Source organism: Xyrauchen texanus, chromosome 26 (assembly GCF_025860055.1).
Source record: "Xyrauchen texanus isolate HMW12.3.18 chromosome 26, RBS_HiC_50CHRs, whole genome shotgun sequence".
Taxonomy (NCBI): domain Eukaryota; kingdom Metazoa; phylum Chordata; class Actinopteri; order Cypriniformes; family Catostomidae; genus Xyrauchen; species Xyrauchen texanus.
The window spans coordinates 31,911,906-31,924,281 of NC_068301.1; the positions used below are offsets into that span (position 1 = coordinate 31,911,906).

At 39.0% G+C, this 12,376-nt stretch overlaps 1 protein-coding gene across 1 annotated transcript in view; it reads left to right on the forward strand.

Annotated features, from left to right (window-relative positions):
• The window catches only part of LOC127619502 (glucocorticoid-induced transcript 1 protein-like), a 55,837-nt gene continuing 43,461 nt past the window's right edge, over positions 1-12,376 (forward strand). The window contains exon 1 of the mRNA XM_052092340.1: positions 1-798. Within this exon, the coding sequence (XP_051948300.1) occupies positions 372-798 (427 nt within the window). The 5' untranslated portion in view covers positions 1-371. The remainder of the gene's footprint in view (positions 799-12,376) is intronic.

Consider the following 12,376-nt stretch of genomic DNA (forward strand, 5'->3'; position numbering starts at 1 on the left):
CGGTGCCGAGACACACGAATGTCGGGATAAAATTTCTTAAAGGTCAACTTTTTTGCGTTTTAAGACTCGGATAAACAACTAACATTATAAAGACAAGTCATTTAGATGTTATTTTCAACCAGTCGTCTGCATGACAAACGAAGACAAGAAAAAAGGACTAAAACTTTATTCAGGGAATCGACAGTGCTTTGTAGCGTTCTTACCCACAAGCTGAGCTGCGAACCTAAATTAACTGGTACAAAGTTCGTTTTTTCTATGTAGGCCTATCTTAATACGCTCAGTTAATGACTGTGCTCTATAAGCACATGCTGTCGGTGGAGGAATATATTCGGTTATTTTGCAGTAAAAGTATCAGATAGTGCAGTTCAATCATGTCAGCATCACCTGTGAACTCAGCTCGGGTCAGGCGCAGCAATGACGCGTCCCCCATCAACACATCTTCCTCATCCTCAGTGGCATCATCATCCTCTGCCGGTAACGGCAGTGGAAACACGAGCCGGTTGCAGCCCATTCGCGCCACGGTGCCCTACCAGCTCCTGCGTGGAAATCAGCAGCACAGCCCGACCCGCCCTCCCGCGCCGTCATCCTCCTCCCTTTCCTCCATCTCAATCGGGAGCAACACAGAACCGACAGCATCATCTGCCCAGCACAGCGGCTCCTCCAGTCCCGTCAGTCCGACGCTCGCCAGTCCGGCAGGAAGCGGCTCGCTGGACGGTCGGCTGATCCCGCGGCAGAGGTGCTCTCCGCCGGAGCACAGGAGCTCACCCGAGCGCAGTCCTCATTCACCTGTCTTTAGAGGTAAACAACAGGCCCAAATCCCGGTTCATTTATTTTCATTCATTTCAATGCATTCAAGCATCATCGCACTTCGCATACGCTTGTCGCTGGTATCGTTTAATTGGGTCAAGCTGCTTTCAAATGGACTGTTTATGCATTATACAGAATATAAGATGCATTCAAATGAGATGCAACAGAAACTAATATGCATGACACAGATATGACAGCTTTATAAGGGTCTTAGTTATATACAGTAAATAAAACGACAACATATATTTGGGTTTGTTGCATTTCTGGGGCTCTAAGTTAATGCAGCGTCTAATAAAAATAATTACAAACAAATGAATATAATAATCGGATTGTGTAGCATGACCGTGGCTGCGTGTCAAAACGTTGCGAGCTGCTCTACATAAACAGCATTTTCGGGGGCGTTCAAAGAGTACGCGTTCTGCTTTCCGTCTGCGCTATTTTTAACTCTTGGACGTTTTTGCTCGTGATGTCGACGCGTTTTGTAAAACGTTCACTAGATCTACTTCAGAGCGCCTTTTGGAACCCCTGCGTTCTGTACCACTCTGTAAAAACAGTGACCTAGGTCAACGTCCCTATAATGATGCCTAAAAATGCTGTCTATGAAGGGCAGCTCGCTAGGTTTTGAAACGTGGCTAAAGCTAGCGCCCTGTAGCTTCATAAACACGCGCATAACGTCTAATATTTGTATTTTTTTCTGTGCTCTGATCTGTCAGGTTGCTATATGAGAAAGTATACGTGTTTCTCAGGGTTGTAGTTAATGCACTGTTGTTTACCGGGCAGGGATGGAAAGAATTACGTGTGTAATTGGAGGTTTGAATGTGTTAAGGCCACACAGGGGGCCTACTCGCAAACACACAACAGTAGCCCTGCAGCTCTGATCCGTTATTATAATACAGAAATGATAAAGTTTGAGCACCTTTTTTTTGACAAGATAGTGCATTAATGTTGTCCATTATGGTATTGTTTGTATATGTTGGACATAGGAAGAGAGACTAACAAACAGGAAAAAAAGCTCTTTCATTCATTCTCAGGACTGTAATATTACGCAGCCCAGGAAATCATCTGTAAGAGAAAGTGAGAGAGAGAAAAAAGAGAGCAGCATTTCCTTTCCCACAAAATTTAGCAATTCATACCCTTTGTTTATAAACCATGCTCACAGATTTGTAAACCTTTTCGTTGTTTTAACCAATCATGTCCATGGTTTTATAAATCGTGCCCTCAATTACTAATCTGTACTCTCAGATTTGTAAACCATACCCTCAATTTCGCAATATTATATGAGTAAAATATTTATATATTATGTAAGTTTATTTTGCTACAATAGCTACTGTATTCTTCCTTCCTGTCGAAAAAGCTGTGTAGACAAATAAAGTACAAGCCATCACCAGAAAATCATGAAATTACTTACATACACTACTTCTTATGATCTTTTATTAACTTCTCCAAATATTAGCGAACTTGGCCAGCTACCAAGAAACAAAGAGTTACTTTGGCTTTGGCAAACTGACAATCGTGGGTCCCACTTTATATTAAGTGTCTTTAACTACTATGTACTAACATTAAAATACTTACAATACAATGTACTTATTGTGTAACTACTTGTTGTTCTGCAAAATTCTCACAAGATTCGCATTTGCTGCCACTGAGGTTGAGGGACGTGTAGGTTTAGGGGTAGGGTTGGGGTTTAGATTAGGGTTAGGGTTTAGGATAAGGATTGGTTTTGGATTAGGGGTAAGGTTAACAGTGTAACAACTGATGTAATTTAATGCAGGTACTCTAAATTTAAGTACAATGCGACAGCACGTATGAGCATAGTAAGTACATTGTATCAAATGCTTAAGTAGACACCTAAAATAAATTGAGTCACAATCGTGTGTCGCAATGTACTAAAGCCATTCCACTAGCAAAGTTGAACACGGTTAGCTCTCTGTGCTGAAAAAAACCAAAAAAACAGTGCAGAGAATCTAAAACAGCTTATAACTGTATTAACTAGATTTTTTTGACTGTAACAATTTACCATGGTAACCATAGTTGAGGCCAAATTATAGTTACGGTTCATGTAACTACTGTAAAATCAAAATCTTATTTTGACTGAAACTAATGTTAGCATGGCACATTTTTGTAGGTGTATGGTTACTCTGTTGATTTAAAATCCCAGACATGAATCAAAAGTTTGTTTAAAAATGTGGTTGTTTAATCTCCATGTATGCTCATAGCTGTAATAGTGAATGCTGTATTCCTGTATGTGAAATTGTGTATGATAAACATAAAAGTTAAAGAGATGTCCAGCAAAAAGACAGATATCCCCATAATGATCATTTCCTCTGAACTTTGAATTGTCATGAATTTCTTCACATAATTTTGCTAGATGGTTATGAATAAGTGTTTGTGGTAAGACATTCCTGTCAAGGCAGTGTAGCAGAGGTATAGGTTAATGGCAAATGTTCACCTCTTCTGATTATTTGGTGAGAAAAGAGGCAACATATTGATCAATGAATGCTTGTAAGTGGAAACTGTAAGTCTATCTCATCTAAAGAGATTGTGAAGCATGAACTTCATTGGCTGTTCTGGCTGTCATAAGGCAGGCCACAGGAGTGATATCACATCACATGACCTTTTCATAATGATTTGTAGTGACATCATCTGTAAAACCAGACTAATAGCAGGAGGCACTACCAACATTTATTGTTTATATATTACATCTTTATGAGGCCATAATGTGATGGATTGTGGAATATTGTTTCATTATTTGTTTTTACTTGGCTGATGACAGTTTATCTTTCTGTTAGTGTGTTCTTAACATCAGAAATATGCAAAATCTATCTCAATTTAGGACCAATACCTCTGAAGTTTGTGCTATTAGCTGGAAATAGTGGATACTTTCTTGGCAATCAAGTGCAATTGATCCATTAATATGATGTCACTAAACTCAACGATAATTAATAATAATCTATAATTAGAGCTGCAACTAATGACTATTTTGATAATCGATGCATCTTTGATCATTTATTCAAATAATCGATTCATCCGATAAAAAAACACATTTTATTTCCTGTATTTTATAAAAAACTTATTTGTTAAAAATAGTTATTATTGTATGCTGTGCATTATTTACCAAAATGTTTTAAAAATATAAATGTTATTTAATAATTACATCTAGATAAAACTGAAAAAACTGTAAACATAGAATAAAGAATAACAAAACCACAATTAAATTGCTGGTAATAGGTTGAACGTTTTGCAGGAACACAAACATCCCCTCAGAACATATAACATTACTTTAATGTGTTTATTGTATAAAAATAAGGGACTCTGTACATTTGCTGTTTTTATCAAATATGATTTATTACATTATACAGTGCTGTGTAAAAGTATTTTCCACATCCTGATTTCTTGTGTTTTTGTGGAAATCACATACTATATTGTTTCAAAAATTAAAACAAAATCTAATATAAAACAAAGGCAATCTGAGTAAACACAAAATGCAGTTTTTAAATGATAATGTTATTTATTGAAGCAAAAAAAGGTGACTGTTTGATTGACAGTTTGTGTATGTGTGTGTGCTGAACTGGCGCGTGTTCCGAAAATGCTAACACTAATGCTCACCTGAATGGTCAAATACATTTCAAAATTCCACCAAAATGGCCATCTTGATGAGGTATTAATGTAAACACAGAGAGTGATATCTAAAGTGAACGTAAACAGTGAGCACTGAATTTTCTTAATTTGTATTTTTAGTTCTATTTTTTTTAATCTATTTCTATTTTTGCTGTTTTTTTATTACTATTTTATTACTGACTGTTTACTAGTCATTACTAGCCCATAATTAACACATTAGTTAGTGTTATTATTTGTTGTGGTTTTGAAGCTGGTATTGAGAATTGTAAAATGTTATTACCAGACTACTGATATTTTGGTATTGTGATTATGTATAGCCTTTATTGTTCATGGCAGATCTTGCTGCAAAAACATGATGAAAACAAAATCTCATTCCATAAAACTATGAGCATCCCTACTGTTAATGATGGTGATGGAGGCTTTTCTTTATTTGACTACCATACATAACATAATATAATTACGATATGACAATAGTCTCCTCTGCTACCAGTGCAGTTTACATGTCTGTCGCGGAGAATTAAGTTGATTGCATAGGTAACTATTAGGTTGGGCATTTGACATAATTAAAATAAATAAATAATGCAACATAAACTTTGACATGTTACTTGAGCATGTAACTTAAATGTCCTTTTTTCTCTCCAGACAAGTGAATGACCAATTTACTTCTCTGGAGGACAAGCACATGACAATGCTTAACGTCAAATGTATGCTCTATTCGATTTTGTGTTTTGACCATTATTGAACTGTGTTAAACTCTTATCTCGTTTATGCTTTGTGGGTGTGACTTTTTTGCCGTGTCATCACCATTCATATCTATACAACCAATGTGTTTATGATTCAATTACTACTTGAGCACAAAATTTTTTACAAAATCACAAAGTTCTTTATAGATCTAGCCTCTTAATTTTGCTTTCAGATGCACCAGATTGATGAATTTAACTTTAAAATGTACAAAATGTTCTTATGGGGGAGCACACCCCCCCCTATAGGGTCAACCCACCACAGTCTCTCTAAATCCTGTGGAAAACACTGCAGCAATAATAATAATAATTGTACAACAATTATAAAAATACATGCAGTTTCTAATTGTCCTTTGGCCATACTGATCAGGTTCTAATCTATCAGAGAAATGTATATTTCTGTTGCGCTTAGCAAGATTTTGTCTTGTTCTCAGAAGAACAAGACAGAAGTCAGCAGAATTTGAGCTTTTTCTGGGTTTGTGCAGTTCTGTTAGTGTATGTGAACATTAGGGAGCTCAGATAGGACTGTCGTCGGAATGTTAAGTGTTGTTTTTGCCAGTGTAGCGGACAGGTAGAAGCACACTGACACAGGATTGAACTGTTATCACACCTACCCCAGGAGGTAAGAACGGGATTATGACATAACACTAATTCACAAAACACAAAAAAGCTGTCTCTCTTACTGGTTCTCTGGCTTCATCTCTTCTTCCTAAACAAAATATTTTAGGCTTAATTAAAGTGGATCAAAGTACAGTACATAAAGATGACAACAAATGTTTTCTTATTAATCCCCGGGTTGACCTTTGTATCTGCAGCAGAAAAAGGGAGCATGTGTGACGGTAAAGTTTGTTATTGCATATTGTCTGATATATCGCGCATCCCATATCAAGTACATGACAATACACTTTTTATTATGACAAAATCTAGCTCTGTTGTTTACTTGTGTGTTTAAATTTTACAGGAAGTATTAGACCAAAAGATATTCGGCAATTAATTTCAGGGATGTTTGACTTTTTTTTGTTATTATTATTTTACTGTGGTAAGCGTTGTTGTCGAGCTGAGTGTTTCTTGTTTGAACAGCAGGTTGTCATGTTCTCAAACATTTAGTTTTTCACTGGTGAACGGCCCATGTTTTTGAAACATGCCTGTTTGCAGTGTTTATTTTACAGGTCTTTATTCAGTTAAATTCAGAGGCATTATAAGTATTAGAAATATATCCATAACAGTCTCATTGGGATATTTACACTGCTGTACATAGTTCGGTGTGAAAATGTGTCCTGCTTTAGGCATTTCCACATTAAACGAGATTGACTGCTTACAGTGACGTCAATTCTTATTTGCATCAATTATTAAATAAACGGTATTTCTAGAATATCTCTGTCTCTGTACTATAACACATTTTGCAGCAACATCAAAAAATACCCTTTTCCTACTTTTAGCATATGTAATATGGTGGCTTGTGATTCCAAATGTATTCTGCCATATTGTACAGATATACCTGATTTGAACTTGCTGTCCTTTGTGCAATATTTATTTTCTCATTTTATTAAATTATAAATCCTTCATTAAACATTTATTATGTGATATTTTAATTTACAGACATTGCAAAATGTATTATTTAAATTGTACATTGTTTCATGTTTGAAAACATTTGTAACCAAAAAAAAATGTAATGGGATATTTCACTCAAAAATGTAAGTCCTGTCATAATTTATTCACCATCATGTTGTTCCAAAACTCATTTGACTGACTGTCTTCTGCGTTCACATGCGTTATCGCACACCAATTATGCTTAATAAGGTAGGTACTATTAAGGTAGGAATAAGGTTGTATTTTTGGTAGTAATCAGCTTATTGGTGTTCATGTAAACACACTCAGTGTTTGCAAAAGAGACAAAGAATTAAATTATGAGAAAAGGTTCTGGTTTTTACATTCATACATTTTTACGTTTAGATTAAGTGTCCGAAATTGTGCAGCCACTGTACTAGGCTTATATTTTTTCAGAATGTACTTGCCTTTTTAAAACAACTTGGGTGTACTCCTCATTCTTGTTTTTATTAATATATATCTCAACAGCTGAAAACCCTGACATCTAGCCTCCACGTTTGCTTATGACTATAATAATTTTTCTTTTCTTTTTTTTGCACATGCAGTACCACACATTGTGTGTTCCAGTGCCTTAATTGCCACCCAATCTCAAAACAAAAAAGTAGTTGCATACTAAAAGTGCTGTTCATTGCAGGCCTTACATTATGAACAATATTCAGTGGTAGTTTTAAAAAAATCTTTTTAGGTTAGCATGTTAAAGCTGTGTTGATCTTTTGGTATCATACCAATCTTAAAATATGAAAAGAGGAATATTCTGGTGATTTTGTATTTCTGCAGTGAGTCATAATGTGACATCCACGGGTGCGTTTATTGGAAAGCTATGAACACACTTGTGCGTTCTGAGGGGAAAAGTTCACATTTGCATGCCCCCCTGCCTTGCAGTTAGTTTTGTTTCCTTGCGTGAAGCACTCAACCCAACAGAATTCCAACTGTGTTGATGGATGTCGTACAATAGCGGCTGTGTTTTCTGCAATGCATATCGACTCCCAACAGGGACTGTATTTACCTCTGAAAGCCTTCAACATATCCAGCATTGATGATGTTATTGGCTTGGCCTGCTTTTACCTTGGCTGTCAGAACAATGCGTTATATCCAGGACCAAACACAATCTGAGCCCACAGATTGGCACAAGTTCTTTGAGACAAAGTTAAAAGTAAATATATGTATGATTATATTTTATTGTTTTTATATATATATATATATATATATATATATATATATATATATATATATATATATATATATATATATATATATATATATATTAGGGCTGTCGATTTAACGTGTTAATTCAGTTCGATAATTTTTTTTTAAATAACGAGTTAAAAAGATTTACGCAATTAATCGCATGCCCACGGACCATAATAAGGAAGATTCCTGAGAAACGCAAGCTTGTAGTACCACCTGTTTACTCCAGAGGGCAGTAAGTGAAATTTCAGCTGTATGAGCAACGCACAGTTTATACAGTGAAGAAAACACTTCAGTAGGCAGAAAAACACAGACATGCGTTACGTTATTGCGTTCAAAACACTTGAAGGAGCGCAAATGCAATCTAAGGGATCTCAAGATGTGTTTAAAGATTGAGTATTAAACTATATTTATCTTGACATAATGACCTAAACATTTTATGTTTATGACGCAACACACCCTGTCTGACGCAGATGTAAATTATCATTTTTAAATATATAAAGATAACTATGTATAATTATATATTGATGTAAGTATGTATAATCATTCTGTATTTAATTATTGTTATATGAGGGGCTTTCTCAGCAAATATTTGTATATGCGATTAATCACGATTAATTAATCGGGACACCATGTAATTAATTAGATTCAATTTTTTTAGTGATTGACAGCCCTAATATATATATATATATATATATATATATATATATATATATATATATATATACAGTATCTCACAAAAGTGAGTACACCCCTCACATTTTTGTAAATATTTGATTATATCTTTTCATGTGACAACACTGAAGAAATGACACTTTGCTACAATGTAAATTAGTGAGTGTACAGCTTGTATAACAGTGTAAATTTGCTGTCCCCTCAAAATAACTCAACACACAGCCATTAATGTCTAAACTGCTGGCAACAAAAGTGAGTATACCCCTAAGTGAAAATGTCCAAATTGGGCCCAAAGTGTCAATATTTTGTGTGGCCACCATTATTTTCCAGCACTGCTTTAACCCTCTTGGACATGGAGTTCACCAGAGCTTCACAGGTTGCCACTGGAGTCCTCTTCCACTCCTCCATGATGATATCACGGAGCTCGTGGATGTTAGAGACCTTGTGCTCCTCCACCTTGTGTTTGAGGATGCCCCACAGATGGTCAATAGGGTTTAGGTCTGGAGACATGCTTGGCCAGTCCATCACCTTCACCCTCAGCTTCTTTAGCAAGGCAGTGGTCATCTTGGAGGTGTGTTTGGGGTCGTTATCATGCTGGATTACTGCCCTGCGGCCCAGTTTCCGAAGGGAGGGGATCATGCTCTGCTTCAGTATGTCACAGTACATGTTGATGTTGGCATTCATGGTTCCCTCAATGAACTGTAGCTCCCCAGTTCCGGCAGCACTCATGCAGCCCCAGACCACGACACTCCCACCACCATGCTTGACTGTAGGCAAGACACACTTGTCTTTTTACTCCTCACCTGGTTTCCGCCACACATGCTTGACACAATCTGAACCAATTAAGTTTATCTTGGTGTCATCAGACCACAGGATATGGTTCCAGTAATCCATGTCCTTAGTCTGCTTGTCTTCAGCAAACTGTTAGCAGGCTTTCTTGTGCATCATCTTTAGAAGAGGCTTTCTTCTGGGATGACAGCCATGCAGACCAATTTGATGCTGTGTGCGGCGTATGGTCTGAGCACTGACAGGCTTGCCCCCACCCCTTCAATCTCTGCAGCAATGCTGGCAGCACTCATACGTCTATTTCCCAAAGTCAACCTCTGGATATGACCCTGAGCATGTTTACTCAACTTCTTTGGTCGACCATGGCGAGGCCTGTTCTGAGTGGAACCTGTCCTGTTAAACCACTGTATGGTCTTGGCCACCGTGCTGCAGCGCAGTATCAGGGTCTTGGCAATCTTCTTATAGCCTAGTCCATCTTTATGTCGAGCAACAATTCTTTTTTTCAGATCCTCAGAGAGTTCTTTGCCATGAGGTGCCATGTTGAACTTCCAGTAACCAGTATGAGTGAGTGTGAGAGCGATGGCACCAAATTTCACCAAATATTTATATAATTTATATATATATGACAAGTTTTACAAGCAGCTGCTGATGATCTACTATTGATGAATGATGATTTACTGTTGATAAATTACTGCTACTACAGTATTTATTAGCCTATATTATAACTTTTACTTTTCAGTCTCATACTTAAATAAATTGTAGATGATTGTAAGAGTGTATGTTTTGTTTCTCTTCTGATTCTGTGAGCTGGGAGCAGACCTTTCAAAAATAAGTCCCCAGTGTAATTCAGGTTTGTTTATATTTATGCATCAAATCTTCATTTTCTGTCACAATAAACTGCACATGGGATTTTATCTTCTAATCGTGCATTGAGATGATGGCATCACAGCTCGCTGAACTCACCGCAGTGGTCCAACAACTCCAAACTTCTCCTGACCCCAGCCCCTCCTCCTGAAACACCCCCATCGGCCTTGACGGTTCACCATGCCCCCTGGCGCCCAAAGGGTCGCATCCTCCCTCCAGCTTCGTTCTCAGATGAGGCGGGTTCCGTTAGTGCCTTTCAGTCTCAATGTTAAATTTTTTCTTCACTTCACTTTTCTTCACCCTACAGCACTCTACGTTTGCCTCTGGCACAATGAAGGTCGTGTGTGTTATCACGCTCCTCTCCTCTCTTTCGCAGCGCTCTCCCTCAGATAGAAAGACGCATCCGTGTGCATTCTTTTTGCACGACTTAACACAGGCACTTCGATGACGGTAACTGAGAATTGCTGTCTGTCCAGTTGGCCTTGGGCAAGTGCCATCATTGGTTAGAGGGTTCAGGGATTCATTTCGTGGACTGGACTGACCATAAGAACCTAGAGTTCATCTGTAGCTCACAACACCTCAACTCTAGACATGCTCACTGGGCATTATTCTTCCCTCTGTATAATTTCACCCTTTCTTATCACCCGGGCTCTAAGAATGTCTAGCCTGACTCCATGTCTAGATGTTTCAAAATCGAGACCTCCACCATCACACCGGATACCATCCTACCAGCCTAATAAATGGGGGGCATGCTATCCTGGGAGGTTGAGTCTAAAGTCTGTGCTGCTCTACAAATCACCACACCCCCGCCACATACCCAGCGAGCAGGTTAATTGCTCCGCAGTCAGTTCAGATGCACATCCTACACTGGGGTCAGTCAACCAACGTGGCTTGCCATCCAGGGGCTACCCACACCTAGGTGCTCAATAGTGTTTCTAGTGGCCATCGCTTGCACGGTATGTATGCAGGTTCATTGTCGCTTGCCCCATTTGCGACAAACAAGACCTCCTGTAACCCCGCGGCCAGGCTCCTCCAACCGTTATCTGTCCCATCAAGACCCTGGTCACACATAGCCATGGATTTTGTAACTAGCCTCCCCCTTCCCATAGCAACACAGTCGTTTTGACTGTAGTGGACTGGTTATCGAAGATGGCTCATTTCATTCCCCTCCCCAAATTTCCCTCTGCAAGGGAGACAGTGGTAGCGGTCATAAACCTTATTTTCTGCATTCGTGGCCTCCCGGTCGATGTGGTTTCTGACAGAGGCCTCCAGCTTGTGTCACGTTTATGGGCAGAGTTCTGTCGACAGCTGGGGCTACAGTGAATTTGTCCTCTGGGCTCCACCCCCAGACAAATAGGCAAGCGGAGCGTACTAATCAGGAACTGGAAAAAACCCTGCGCTGTATGGCCTCCCGTAACCCATCTTCTTGGAGCGATAGTTTTGTCTGGGTCGGATACGCTCATAAATCTTTGCCATCGTCTATGGGGTTATCACACTACCAGTGTAGCCTCGGCTACCAGCCACCTCTGTTCCCCGCTCAAGAGCCCAATGTTCAGGTCCCGTCCATATACGCCTTTGAAGAGGTTCTGACACACCTGGAAAGCTGCCAGAGAAGCCCACATACAGACTGGTGTTCGCGTCAAGAGGTCAGCGGTCCAACAGCTAAGCCCACAGCCTACGTGTGTGGACAGAAAGTTTTGTTGTCCTCCAAGGACATTCCACTCTGACTGCCCTCAAGTAAGCTGGGTCCCAAGTTTATCGGGCCATTTCCTATCACCAAGGTAATTTGTCCAGTGGCGGTCTGTCTCAAATTACCACCTCACCTCAAACATATTCAACCTGTGTTGGATCATGGTTTGGGACATTCTGGACCACGCCCTCATTGATCAGTTTCACCTCCAACAAGGTAATTCTGCTGGGGGGTATCCCTAATGGAGGGAGAACTGTCACGGCTGCAGTAAATTTGCCGATTTATTCTGTTGTTTTGGTTTTTGCTCTCCCTTGTGTCTCGGAGGTGGAGCCGGCACGCAGGATCAGTGTTTCCATGGGAACATTGATCGTCCCCGGGGAAGCGCTGATCATGCCGCTGA